The 15,039-nt window shown below is 36.8% G+C and overlaps 1 protein-coding gene across 2 annotated transcripts; it reads right to left on the minus strand.

The window, feature by feature from the left end:
- Positions 1-756: 756 nt before the first annotated feature.
- On the minus strand, positions 757-14,565 carry LOC109056395 (leucine-rich repeat and immunoglobulin-like domain-containing nogo receptor-interacting protein 1). 2 transcript variants are annotated; one of them, XM_042741159.1, is made up of 3 exons: positions 14,156-14,565; positions 5,442-5,565; positions 757-3,767 (listed from the first exon to the last, which is right to left on the minus strand). In XM_042741159.1, exon 3 carries the CDS (start codon positions 3,753-3,755, stop codon positions 1,941-1,943), a length of 1,815 nt encoding a protein of 604 aa, XP_042597093.1. In that variant the 5' UTR covers positions 3,756-3,767; positions 5,442-5,565; positions 14,156-14,565; the 3' UTR covers positions 757-1,940. The 2 variants fall into 2 exon arrangements, with proteins under 2 accessions (XP_042597093.1, XP_042597094.1); XM_042741160.1 differs by lacking the exon at positions 14,156-14,565 and adding an exon at positions 10,065-10,215.
- Between the last annotated feature and the right edge of the window lie 474 nt (positions 14,566-15,039).

Raw genomic sequence — 15,039 nt, forward strand, 5'->3', positions numbered from 1 at the left:
TTTTCTTTCTCGAGCTACTCCACTGCGCCTGCCTCACCCATCACGCTGAATGCTGCAGTCCCCGAGGCCTATCCGCTGCTTTCTCCTGCTGTACTGGCTGATAAAACCTCCGGTGGCTCATTACTGCCACACTTTGGTCATCTGATCAAAATATGCACGAAATGAGCGTAAAATAAAAATTATTTAGCCGAATCGATCACTAAATTAGTTGACAAACTATTTTAATAATCGATTTTAATCGATTTCGATTAGTATTACATGGAAAAAAACTGCATAAACCTCACAGATCAATTTCAATTTGTTATTACATGGAAAAAAACTGCATAAATACTGCAATATCAAACCTAAACCGTAGGTAATCAGATGAGAGGCACAGGGGAAAATTATTTCTCTGTTTAACAAACAAGACAGTGACTGATGCAGATAATTATGCAGATTTCTCTCTCTTGACACCACCCTTATATCTCATGTCATTTATCCTCCACGATCAGATGAGCTAAAGAAAAACTGCAGCCACTACAGGTGATAGGTTCTGCATTGATGAAACAGATGGAGCTTACATCTGGACTATTTTACACTGCATGCACCAGAGTAACAAAAAGGTATGATCACAATGTCATTTAAAATTACAGCTGTCAACTGTATTAATGAACCCTGCAAATTGTTCAGACTTCCAGGTCTCAGAATTTTACCTAGAAATGAACTTGAATTTTTAATGAGGAGGTTTAAAATGGAACACTATGGAATAAAGATAGCAAGCAGACTTGCATAGTCTTTAATAATCCAATGCAAAACATGATCATTTACAAATGCATTAGCAAAAACATCAAAATGTGGAAATATAACTTATATACATTACATAAATTGCAAAGCATCTTAGGTAAATAACCATGTGTGGTCATGACATTTGCGCAGTCATTTCACTTGATGTTGTTAAAAAAAAGTCACAAAAGAGATTTCTGAATGACCCTGCAAAATGTTTGTAATTTTACCTATAAGAATAGCATCTGTAATGTACAATATCACACACAATATGTAATACAATAATGCATTTCAATCATTAACTTATCCATTTAAAATCCTTCACTTTTTAAAAATGTATTACTTATTTTTTGTTGTAATGCTACAAACTACAATAGACGTTTATAGGCTGTTAAGACTTCTATAGCAACATACATAGTTCTATGGGTTATTTATTTGTGCAACAAAAAGTTACAATATCTAGAAATGCATTGTAACAGCTTTCAGATGCATCATCGCATGGCCTGCTCTGGTTTAGTTTGGCAGTGAAATGAATATCTCTAAAGGCTAACTGTATCAGAACCCTCTCAAAGGAAGATATTTTATTCATTATACTATGAGCTGTGAGCCTAAAAAAAATCAAGCAATAACACACCAAATCAAGGGCACACCACAATAATATCCAACAGTTATTTAATTATTTAATAGTGGAATATTATTCACATAATGTCTTTACACACTTCATATATAGCCTATATATTATTTTTAGATTTATTATTATTATTTTTTGAGTATGAACTATTACTATCAGACAATAAGAGTATTTATTCTTCTATTTTTGTTCATCTTTAGACTTTGGCATTACTAATCAATATCACAGAATTTATTACCAATTTGATATATTGGCTACCTTACTTCTCCACTAAAATGTCATAATAATAAAGAGTTATGTTACTATACCTACTTACATTAATGTCAATCAGGCCCACAAAATATGAATAAGATTATTATTATTTATTAAAGTTGAGTTGCTATGCCTATTTACATTGTTGTCAATCAGACTTATGTTATCATAAGGCTTTGTACCTTGCTGTGTTGGCAAGCTGCATTATGAATGAGCAGTTGCTCCACTATAAGAGTTACTACAGTTTTAAAGGCTTAACTAATTGTAACCATGACCATGAATTTTCTATTCCAGCTCAAATAAGCTTCATTGTGAATCTCCCAGTGTCCCCACCATCCCCACCTCCACCCATGGATGATCGTGGCACAAAGTCTATAGTGGCAGTGTGTTTAATCTGACCTTTGCTCTGACTCCAGAAGAACATAAACACAAAACAGATTGCCACAGAGCTGAGGAAAGAGAGAAATCCCATGGTGGTAGCAATGATGAGGGTTTTCGCATCAAATGGGTAAGGACTTGACACCCGTGCGGAGGAGTTGGTAGAAGGAGGTAATGAAGTTTCCATCCATCCCTCGTCTGAGAAATATGACGCTGTGCTGTTTTGTGGAAGCCCCTCCACTTGCAGACTCACTGAGATGCTGTCATTGCCTGCTGCATTAGATGCAGTACATAGATACGTTCCACTGTCCTGTACTTGGGTGTAACGTACCTCCAAGCTCCCATTAGCAAGCACTCGTACTCTCCCAACAGAGCTAAGTGCAGTCTGCTGGGCTGACAGCCAAGTAATAGAAGGCGACGGATAGCCGTCTGCTTTGCAGTCAAACCGTACGCTCATGCCCTCCACAACACTCGCATCCTGCTGCTGGCGGTTCAGAATCTGCGCTCGTCTGCAAGTAAATATAACCGGGAAATCAGCTTCTGAAAAGTCACGAAAAGCCTTCTTGTGCTGATTTAGAGGCGAACAGGTGGGTTGGCGGCCATCGAAATCCAGCCGCCGCCGTCGTCGCATGACCCAGAGTAACCTGCAGTCGCAAGCCAATGGGTTTCTGTCCAGCCTCAGTGTCTGCAAGTTCCCTACGGAGTGGAAGATGCTTTCTTCCAATGTGGACAGACGATTTGAGGACACATTGAGCAGACGAAAGTGGACCAGACCCCTGAAGGCACCCGGCTCAATATGTAGCAGGTTCCCACCTACCAGGTGCAACTCTTGGAGCCGCAGAAGCTCCCCAAGAAGGTTGGCCTGTATGGAGGTGATGGGGTTGTAGGACAAGTCAAGGTACTGCAGGTAGGTGAGAGGACGCAGCGCAGCATAAGGTACGGTGCTGAGGTTGCAGTTGCTTAAAATTAAGGTGGTAAGGTTCAGGCCTATCAAGCTGTTGCTATTTAGCGTCTCGAGAGAAGGCCAGTGGAGGATCTGCAAGGTGCGCAGCTGGTGCAGTCGGCGAAAGGCATTGTTGGGCAGGACATTTATGGTCAGCTTGCGCAGACGCAGCTTGGTCAAGTTCTGAAGTTGCGACAGAGCCTCAGTGGGGATGGAGGTCAAATTACTGCGGTCCACGTTCAACTCCTTCAGCGCCTGAAGTCCAACAAATGCCCGTTGCGAGATAAACACCAGGTCATTTTCTCCTGCATCAAGCTGCTGTAGGTTAATCATGTCCCGAAATGTGTAATCCAGAAAAACCAGGATCTCATTATCGCTGATATCCAGACGTCGAAGGTTGGAGAGACCAGAGAAGACCCCAACTGGGAGGATCTTGAGACGGTTCTTCTTAATCCTCAAGTATCGCAGGTTCTTTAGCCCCTGAAATGTTTCCACCTCAATCATAGAGATAATATTCTCACTTAGGTCCAAGTCCTCTAGCTTTGACAGGCTGGAGAACTGACGCCTGGCCAGCGTTTTCAGCTGGTTTCTTGAAAGATCTAAGCGTTTGGCATTGTTTGGTAACCCCTCAGGCACACCTGTCAGGTGTCTTGAGGAGCAGTTGACCTCTAAAGTGTCAAGGTAACAAGTGCATTTCTCAGGGCAGGTAAGGTCTGCAGCTGATAGGTTTATACACCACAACAGCAGGACTGTCCATGCGCCCCGCCAGCCACACAGATCCATGAACATCTTACCTCCTTCCTACAAAAAAAAAGAAAAGAAAAAAGAAATGGTTAATGATGGTTAAAATCTTAAAAAAATTTAATGTAAACCCTGTTGAAAAAAACAGCATATGCTGGTTAGGTATGTTTTGAATCATGGTAGCTGGTCATGAGCTGGTTTAAGCTGGTCATGTGCTGGTCCTAAGCAACTAGCTCCTGCTCAGAACCAGCTCAGAACCAGCTTATAACCAGGTCAGGACCAACTAAGGACCAGCTTAAACCAGCTGCCATGCTTCAAAACATACCTAACCAGCATATGCTGTTTTTTCTTAAAAAGGGAAGTTCTTAGAAACACAATCTTTGTATTCTTATTGGATTTGAAAAACTTGTATGTTATTTTCGAGAAAAGTTTGAATTTACAGTCTTCATGGGGGTGCATTTTTTAAGTTTTAAAATATTTTATAAAGTTACAGTGTATTTTTTTTAATATTTAGAGAGGTACAGACACAGTCTTCACAATATTTTTTTTCAAGAATTAATGCCAGACTACTTAAGGTTTTCTTTTCATTAGTTATGTCAGGACAGTTTGATATTTCTGGCTTAATTTCCTCCAAAATATCAAAATATCATGCTTCTCATAGAAGATGTTACTTTTAGTCATTGTAGGTATGAGATGCATTTGCAATTATGTATTTGTGAATACATTAATAGATATGGATAGGGAGGTAACAATTAACCGCAAGCCTGTTGAAAATCTATTAAAATATGTGACGATTTAAATCGGTTGAGATGCTAAACAAATTCATTTAGGTGTAGGAGTTTATATGAATGCATGTCTGAGGGAAACTTACTGTCTTTAGAAAAGTTTAGATGGTATTTTTTCTTTTCATCTTGCCTCTGTATAATGCATATTAAAGTTCATAAGTGCAGCGCTGCTTCGTTTACAGCAGAAACCAAGTATGCTTTATTTATAAGAAAAATATATATATATATATAAAAAAAATTCTAAATTATACAGTCTAGTTTAAATAAAAAAAAACTGCTCATGTTGCATTTGGATCATGATTAAAATGCAGTGGTTGCCTCTAATTTTAAATGGAAAGAGCACAGACAAAGCCTTATTTTGTTTATATGAAGAGATTTATTTTATATGTGTTACTTATTTATTTGATTTGGGGCTTGTTTAAAAATTTCAATTTAGTTTTGTTATTTACATTTACATTTTATTTAAATTTAGTAATTTAGCAGATCCTTTTATCCAAATCTACTTACAAATGAAGACAATAGAAGCAATCAAAACCAACAGAAGAGCAATAATATGCAAGTGCTATATTAGTATATTATTATAGTTATATTATAATTTCACAAAGAAATGTACAGCATTTTGTCCAAGCAATAATAAAATGACACATTTTATTCATAATTTGTCTTAAATATAATTTTGTTTAATAAAAAAAAATTGTGAATCAAATCGAATCGTGAATTGAATCGAATTGTGAGTTGAATGAATCATCACATCCCTAGATATGGACAAAAAATTAGTGTTTTGCCATTGACCCAAATGCATCTTGATCAATCAATAGAACTGTACTAAAAAGTAGGTATTAATCTGCATATACATGAAGCATTTTTAAGAGTTATAGATGTTAAATGATTAAATCAGAAGACTAGCTTAATTACTTTCCTCACTATTTTTTACCAATGGACTACTTACCAAGGGACTTTTGTGGTGCCAGTTCTCATAACCAGATGTTTTCAGGTTGGTATCTACTGTATGTTGGGCTCAGTCATTGTTGAAGATGCATTTAGTCACATTTAGATGTCACACTTCCAAAAACCTAAAGCCAGAGAGAAGAGAAGAATCAGCGAAAAATGACTGATACTGTGTTATGATGATTAGTGCTAACAATCTCTTTAATCCTCTGCTTTTAGACAGACAGACTGATCCAGACACAGCTGAAGTTGTAAAACAGCTTTTCATCCATTTCTGATGAAGGACGACAGTGGAATGTTCTCGACCTGTTTGCATTTGAATGCGCCATCATTAGGTAAATAGAAATGATGAGAAATGTGACAGCTGCACAGTAACACGCTTATTTCCCTTTTTACTGCTCTAGAGCATCTGAGAAGACAGGTGTTCAGGGCACTTTCACTACAGTCCAGCTTAACCTCATGTCACAGGGTGCAGGTGCACAGGACAGGACACAAATTAGGAATTACCCACCCAGCATGGACAGACATTCAGTTTAATGGACAGAGCTGTGCCAGATGACCTCAGACATTCAACAGAACACAACACTGGACTGCTCAATAGTACATGCATGGAATCCTGTTTTCCTCCACAGAATAAAAAATATCAAAGGTACTTGTGACTTTATATATACATTTCTGACTTTTTTTCTCACTATTCTGAGACAAGATATTAACTTGAAATTCTCAGAAGAAAATTTTGTGAGATATAAAAATCTAAAATTACCATTTAAAAACAACAACAACAACAAAACATAAATAAATAAAAAAAAAAAATAACACTAAAAAAAAAGAATAAATATATAAAAAAAAATCATATAACTAATCAATCAAAAAATAAACCTCATATAAAATAAATGAATTCAGCATACACTGAATCAAGAGTAAGATCGTAAGATACATGCACTGAATTAAGAGTAAAACTGCACTAAAAAAATTAACTATTACAGCAATATAACCTGAACACTGAACTTGTAATGCGATGGATTGAGATCTGATATTGAGATTTGTTCTTTCAACAAGCATACTCAGTAATTTAGTCTATTTAGATTTGTTCGTTCACTGAATGGTAAATGTCTCCTGCATCTGCTGAAGTCAATGAGCAGCATAGGAATCTTTTATTTATCATTATCACACACTTTTTATTTATTGCTCACCTCTGAATGTCTAAATACTTCTTACTCAAATAAAATATTACATCAAAAAAACCTCAACACTTAACACAAAAACATAGCTTTAAGCACACAACACTTCACACAAAAACCTCAATAATGGTGACAATTAAAAAAACAAACAAAAAAAACCCAGTTAAATTAAGCACAAAACTGAGCTTTAAATAAACATTAGAAAGTAGCAGTGATGACAAAAACAGCATCAGGATAAAACTAAAACCGCAAACCACTTAAAAACACTTTTTTATTAGAAAATGCATCTCTAAATTATCACATTAGCAGACCTATTTTGTAATACTTAAAAATATTACCTAAATTGAAGTTAAATTGCTTAATAAATCTTAAGTTTACATTGAATTTGTAAACATTTCCAGTAGTCCTTTAATGAATGAAACAAAATGGGTATAAATTCCTAACTTGTCTTGACAAATGATCTCAATTAATGCAGTCCTGCATTATACATCTCCCACTGCTTGCTTGCTTATTACTATAGCTTATTCACATGGGTCTGGGTTTCTCACATATCCTGTTTACACACAAAGCTTCTATTTTAAACTTGTTCCTGCTGAAACCACTTAAAATGAGGTTGACTTGTTTCCCAGAGTCCAATGTCATCCCCTGTCTCTACACAAAGGCCTTATACTGGCCAAATAAGCTGACTCATAATGCTGTATCTAGCAAAAGGAGAGAGAGAAAGTCAATCCTGGCTTGGCTGTTTTGACACCATATTGGTTTTCCACACAGCAGAGAGCCTGGCTTACACAAATTAAAGGTGCAAATCCCTCTCTGTTGACTTGTGAAAGACAGTGCAGCAGGTGTACGAGATCTGGACATGGAGGTGACGAAACTCATGTACTATGTCTTGCTGCTTGTCTTTACACACTGCATGACAACTAAGCTCATCTCCATTGCTATTAATGACAGCAAGATACAGCTCTAACAGCAATATAGTTTGTGAATTTGATGTCATGATTTCAATGTTGAAACAAATTAACAGCTGACTTTGTGGATGCAATCAAACAAAGCTAAATTAAAGTTACATTTTCTTGTTCTTTACCTTTTTTTACATACTTTTTATTTTTATTTATTTTTCCTGTTCTCTCTTTTCTTCTTTTCTCTTTATACTATGTGGTTTGAATTGTGTGTACATTGCATATATTCTATATATTAATATAAAAATTAATATAAAAAATTAAAGAAATGAATATATATATATATATATATATATATATATATATATATATATATATATATATATATATATATATATATATATACCTTGCCAATACAGAACTGCTTGTGGTTCCATCAAACCTATCGTTTCATCACAATTTCACCATCCAGTTAGGCACATCAACCATAACTCCTTCAAACACAGCCAGAAACCTTGGAGTTATCATTGATGATCAGCTCACTTTCTCAGACCACATTGCTAAAAACTGTCCGGTCCTGCAGATTTGCTTTATTCAACATCAACAACATCAGGCCCTTTCTTTCGGAACATGCTTCACAACTCCTTGTTCAAGCTCTTGTTCTATCCAGGCTGGACTATTGCAATGCTCTCTTGGCAGGTCTTTCAGCCACTTCTATCAAACCTTTACAACCTTTACAAGAATGCACATCACACCTCTCTTTATCAATCTGCACTGGCTACTAATAACTGCTCGCATAAAATTCAAGGTATTAATGTTTGTCTACAAAACCACCACTGTGGCTCTACACCTCTTTACCTAAATTCATTACTTCAGAATTATGTGCCCTCTAGAAGCTTGCATTCTGCAAGTTAACATCACTTTATTGTGCCATCCCAAAGAGGCACAAAATCACTTTCATAGACTTTTACATTAACTGTTCACTCCTGGTGGAATGTCCTGCCCAACTCAATCTAAGCAGTCCTTAGCCATCTTCAAGAATCGGCTAAAAACACCCTCTAACTGAACCTCTAACACTAGCTTGTCCCTTTTAGACTTGCACTCTATTCATTTACTGCTTGTTTTCTTAAAAAAAAAACACTATAGCTTTTCTAATCTTTTTGTATTTTGTCTATTTTCTTTTTATTATATAATAAAAAAAAACTTGCTACGTGTACTGCGTTAAGCTAACAGAGATTTGTTATAGCACTTGCATATCATTGCTCTTTTGTTGATTTTGATTTTGCTTCCGTTGTCCTCATTTGTACAGTAAGTCGCTTTGGATAAAAGCATCTGCTAAATGTAAATGTAAAATTGTGTGTGTGTGTGTGTGTGTGTGTGTGTGTGTGTGTGTATTTGTGACCTTGGACCATAGAACCAGTCATAAGTGTTTTTTTTCTTCTATTTTTTTGAAACTGAGCTTTCCATTGATGTATGGTTTGTTAGGATAGGGCTGAGATACAACTATTAGGGAAAAAAATACTGAGAAAATCACCTTTAAAGTTGTCCAAATGAAATTCTTATCAAAGCATATTACTAATCAAAAATTAGTGTCATGTTTTTATTCTTATATTGAAATATTAAATAATATAATACAAAATGCATTCACATAAAAATATTTTAAACCACAAATATATATATATATATATATATATATATATATATATATATATATATATATATATATATATATATATATATATATGTAAATATAGATTTTTTTTTTTCATTAACACTATCAAAATTAAAACCCAAACTCAAGAAGATGCCTCTTAGCAAAACTTTTGCATAATCAGCTGCCCTGACTGTCTACATACCAGCTTTGGTAATGCTCTTATCTAACAAACAACACTCTGCCCAACACTGAGTGTGCCCTTGTCTATCTGATGCAATGTCATCACAGTTAGCCAGCCTTCACTAAGCTGAACACACACACGTTGTGTTGTTTTCTCATATTCGGCCTGACTTTCATACTTTCACATCAACAATCAAAACTCATCAGAGTCAGACAGGCTTCATTAGGTTACAGTAAATGACATGGACCGTTGCCAGGTACTATAAACAGGGGAGCAAAACCTCTCCTCTGCTGCTGTAGTTGTTCCCCTGACTCCATTAGAAAACCACAACACTTAAAGCCTCTGCAGTCTGACTCCAACTTGCACTTCACTGATTCCAGGTGTGCAAATGGGCTTATAACCGTGCTAAAAGAAGTACTATTGAGTTTTAACTGTGTATTTTTGTGCCAAAAGGTCAGGAGAGGGACGTGCCCAGCAAACAGATGAGGGAATCCAGACATTTTGAAATTAGTATTTAATATTAGAGGATATTCACAAAATGCCAGCCAAACCCACAAGAGATTTTAATTTTATCCTTATTTTGGCTTATCTTACATTAACTGTGTCTAAAATCGCAAGAACTCTTTTCTGTAACGATATCAGAGGTCTCTGACCTGAATATTTAGTATGATCTCTAACCTCTAAAGTGCATCCAGGGAATGTACTTCACCTGTCTCTCGGAGCCCGTGCTATTCTCGTCCCAGCCGGGTGAAAACTGCCCAGAGCCGCTCTCCAATCTCCAATTAGAATTCCTTACATCAATTCTTCACAGCAACAATTGCAACTGAGTGAGAAAGAGGCTGTTTATGGCTCCTGGCCCTCCACCCCTGCCACAGAATGCAGCCATGTGAATGAACACAAGTATTAAAAGCTTTCTGAAACAGGTGTTGTTTAGCAATGGGAGATGATGACAGATCTTCTGGACATGGAGTATTTGTTCCCTTCGAGCTTGCCCGGGGAACGGAAAAATAAATATAACAGAGAAGGTGAGGTTCACACTTGGATGCACAAACCACAGATGCTTCCTCAAAGTGTTTGTATTTCAAGCCCACAGTGAATTTACAAGACGCTTCTGCTCATCCTTCTGTAATCCGCCTTTTGCTGAAAGCCATAAGGATGGAGTTTAAAAGCATCTCTGTTGTGTGCCTGCATGTGTACCGTATAATACAAGCATTTATAGTCTCAGCTCTGGTTGATGTGTGACTGATTTTGCTGCTTTAGTCTAAAGGAGTGTGAGAGGAAGATAATCTGACAAGGGTGGCTACAGGCCTGTAACAATCAGTTTGTTCTGTAAACACTTCAGGCTGTAATACAGTATGGGTTTTGTGGCAGTGGGTTTGACCATTTTGCAGACACTTCATGCTTTTAATATCAGCTTATGCATTCCCTGGGAATCGACAGCAAACAACATTGCTCAGTACTAAATTAATTATTAAATTATTGATTAAGATATGGTTATCGACAGTTTTTTTTTTCTTTTTTTTTCTTGTAAATATTAAATATTTAAATGTGCATTTTTTTAATATTTAGTTTATGCTTGCCATCATCTAGTGTTATTACTAATTATAATTTTGTGATGCCTAGATTTACTTGTAGCATTTAAAATGATTGATTTCAGTTTTAAGTATTTATTTATTAAAACAAAACAGTATTGGATTTTTTATATCGGACATTTATCTGTTACTGGCCATAACATCAAAAATATTATCTTAAAGAAACAGTTGCCCAAAAGAGAAAATTTGTTGAAAATGTACCCTCAGGCCAAATCCACAATCCATAATAATGCTTCGTACAGTAAAGAAGTACATTCCCCTGTTGTCCTCTTACATCAAAACCCACCATCATATTTGTTTAGAACTGTTGTCAAACAGTGTTTGATACAGAGTTTGCTGTGTGCATATTTATCCCCCGATTCAGACAAGACAACTTTTTTACTGGAGAAAGCAATATGGATAGAGGACTTATTTTAACCAGAAGCTTGTGAAAGTTTGAAGTTAAAAATGTCTTGATGGATTTGTTTATTATAAAGCTTTTTCACTCCACAAGACATTAATTGATGGACCAGATCATGTGGAGTATTTGTGCATCATTGTGATCAGCTGTGTCAGCTGTTTGAACTCTCATTCTGACGTTACCCATTCACTGCAGAGGATCCATTAGTGTGCATGTGATCTAATGCTAAACCTTTTCTGAGGAAAAAACAAACTCAAACATGCTAATGTTGTATGAATTATTTAGTTTTGTGGCAGAAAGCAAGTGGTTAAAATGTATAAACAAATAATTCCTATAGGTATTGGTCACATAAAATGTTATGTATGAATGTTCATGCTTCTTTGTTTTACATGATTATGTGGAGCAGCTGAGAGAGGTCACGCTGGGTTTAGATCACAACAGTCTGAAGGACAGATTATGATAATTCAGCTTTGTGCTGGTCACTTTAGTCAGTGCATGTACATTATGTACCCCAAAGAGAATCAAATATAATGTAAAAGGAAAATATGTGTGGGAAAAAAATTAACATGAGATCATCTCACATGTTCCTACTGCCTGCCAGAGGGCAGCACACATATGTGTATCAGTGTTTTAAACTAACTTCAACAGAACTTTTCAAGGACACGCAAGTAAGGTCACCTCAGGCTAAACTGTTACCCAATGTAACTGGGTCATTGCACATGTGCTCAAGTTCATTATTAATTTTAGGCATTTTTATGGACAACGGATGACAAACATTTGCATATACGCTGTATAATATAAACCTGTGAAGCATTCAGCAGCAAAAGCATCTGCAATTCAGTAAACATGCTGGTGGGACAGAGATCATTTGTTTGTGAAGGCCCAGATTCAGATTTCATTCCAGTGATGCACTTGTCTTGAAGAAGAGAGTATAAATCAAGTCTGAGTCCATTGATTTTTAGTGTGATTGTGGAGAAGTCACACATATGGATGTGGTTTAGGCTCATATGTCATCTGTAAAAAGCTCAGAATCTGCTTGACCCATGTATGTATTAGACGTCCATAGATTTGAATCCATCAATTGAGGTTGCAACCCAGTCGTGCTGACAGATTGCGTCCCATCCAGGGTCACAGATCCAGCTCTCAAATGAAACTTCCTTACAAAAAAAATCAGCTATTGCTTAGTTAAAAGATAGGACTGGTCTATTGGGAAATTTCGCCAGTGAGACCTCTGCATCTGGCTGCGTGTTGTAATACAGAACACCCATTAGCAGGGTCATATGGTGCCCTGGATAGTTCAGTGTTTAAGCAGTCCTAAATAGGTCCATTTTAGGGCAGCAGGATTACACAAAGAACCAGGATGATGCTCACAATGTGATGAAGACCTACTGGGGCCCCAAATCACAAATTTAGTCCCGCTGTCGTTTATTAAAAAGGCAACACTGGTCAAAACAGGGCATCTGCACCTGTTCAGTGATATTAAACCCTGCTCAAAATGACCTCATAGCGGCAGACCTCATAAATCACATGCCGATACATATGAGGGCATGATGAGAATGTCGAGTGACCAAGCAAAACAAACCAGTGATCAAGTAAGAGCTTTTACCACTCCGCCCCATCAACCAGTGATAAATCAGGCGCTGCTGTGCATTACAACTCTTCTGATTAAAGTGCTCATCTGGACCTGCCCCAGAGCTTGCGCTCCTTTAGCGTTGGCTCACGCGGGGCGCAACGGGAATTTGCACATCACTGGCGGTGCGGGATGCTGTTTGAAATCTCATTATAGAGAACTTGCACAGATTGATTAGTGCTAATTAAGACATCTATGACTGCCAGGCATCTCAAAAGCCTCAGTGACCGTGCGACCTGAGACAGAAAGCCGAACACACCTGGTGTGCACAGTGTGAGCTGACCACTGGGGTCCAGACTACTATTTTTAATTGTATATTTGACTTCTAAAAGAAAGGCTATCAAAGTTATGTGCCTCATATGACTGATCTGGCCCTGTCAAGTGGGCTTTAATAAACAATGCAACAGATCTATCTATCTATCTATCTATCTATCTATATGAGTCAATGACTCTAAACAATGCTTTATCAATTAGTCAGTCTATCAATCAATTAAAATGAATGAATCAACCAGCAAATCAGTCTATCATCTATCTATTTCTTTTTCAATCAATCAGTCTATCTATCTATCTATCTATCTATCTATCTATCTATCTATCTATCTATGAGTCAGTGAGTCTAATCCATGTTCTGTCAATTAGTCTATCAATGAAAATCAATGAATAAGTCAATAAATCCATCCATCCATCCATCCATCCATCCATCCATCCATCCATCTATCTATCTATCTATCTATCTATCTATCTATTTGGTTAAATCAATGCTTTCCTATTCCAGTTTTACAAACTAGCTGATATTTTTAGGCAAATTATTCTAATAATATTTTTAAAAGTTTATAAATTAAACAAACGTAAATACATAAGAAAACATTCAAACTGAAAACGTAAATATGCCTTGTACAATATCACTTCTACCTTGCAAACTAGCGTAAATAAATTATTTTGATTACAACTGTATAAGAAAAGCCGTCAACTTTATTTATTTATTTATATATTTATTTTGTTTTTTAGCTTAGAATAATTTAATAGCCTATACAACATATGTTTTGCCACCCACGTCTGGTTGTGACAAAATGAGTTACTTCCAAAATAGTCGTAACCCTGAAGAACTCCAGACAAACATTGTTTTAAACATAGCCTGGATAAACTATTGCAACAAAAAAACACAAAGCGGAACTCACCCGCTTCCCTCACGATATCTGCATGGCAGCGATATCATAGCTGTCCAAGTGTCTGTCCATCTCTGTTCGCGGTTCCTCTCTTGTGCACAATGTCCTCTAACATCGTGCTCAGAAAGACGATGAGCATGTCTTGAGACAAGACCCGAATGTTTTTAATCGCTTTGCTCCTTCATTAATTCCCCCTGTCTGCGACACATCCCTCCGGGGTCTAGTATGATAATTGTAGCCTTAATTTAGGTTGGCTGTTCTCCGCACTGACGCTCCTCTGCACTCGCTCCTCTAACTTCCAGCTCCCACCTGCCCGTTTCAGTACGAGTGAACATCCCAACCCCAGCGGTTTTAGAGAGCAGATCGGTGTTTACTGGTCTATTCAGCAGAGCTGATGAAGGATAACACCTCGTGAGGGCACTCTGGGAGAGTGACAGATATTTGCGCGGCTTGGCCAAATCTCCGGATTTAGGTAAAACAGCAGATGGTTGCCTGAGTGAGACTCGTGGCTTGTAGATGCTTGAAAACATCTCATAGGACACATGTTTGCTTCAGTCGAATTATACGATAAGACTCACAGTGTTAAACAAAATGTGACTTTTTGTGGTAAACTGGTTTTAATTGCATTGTATTTGTCGAAAAGAGAACAGTAGGCCTATACAAAACTTAGATTAAAAGTTTTATTGAATTTAAGGTAAAAGGTCGTTGCTGGCTGTCAGAACTTTTTCGTAATAATAAGGTGAAAATATTAAACTAGTTACGGAATGGCATAGAATTAGCCATAAAAAAGTCATTAAAAATCTCATGCCTCAGGCCTAAATATTAACTAAAAGACAATGCGCATAGGGAATTATGGGTAGCCTATGCCCATTTCCACATGAATAATGTGCTATTCT

The sequence above is a fragment of the Cyprinus carpio genome, chromosome B16 (assembly GCF_018340385.1).
Source record: "Cyprinus carpio isolate SPL01 chromosome B16, ASM1834038v1, whole genome shotgun sequence".
Lineage (NCBI taxonomy): Eukaryota > Metazoa > Chordata > Actinopteri > Cypriniformes > Cyprinidae > Cyprinus > Cyprinus carpio.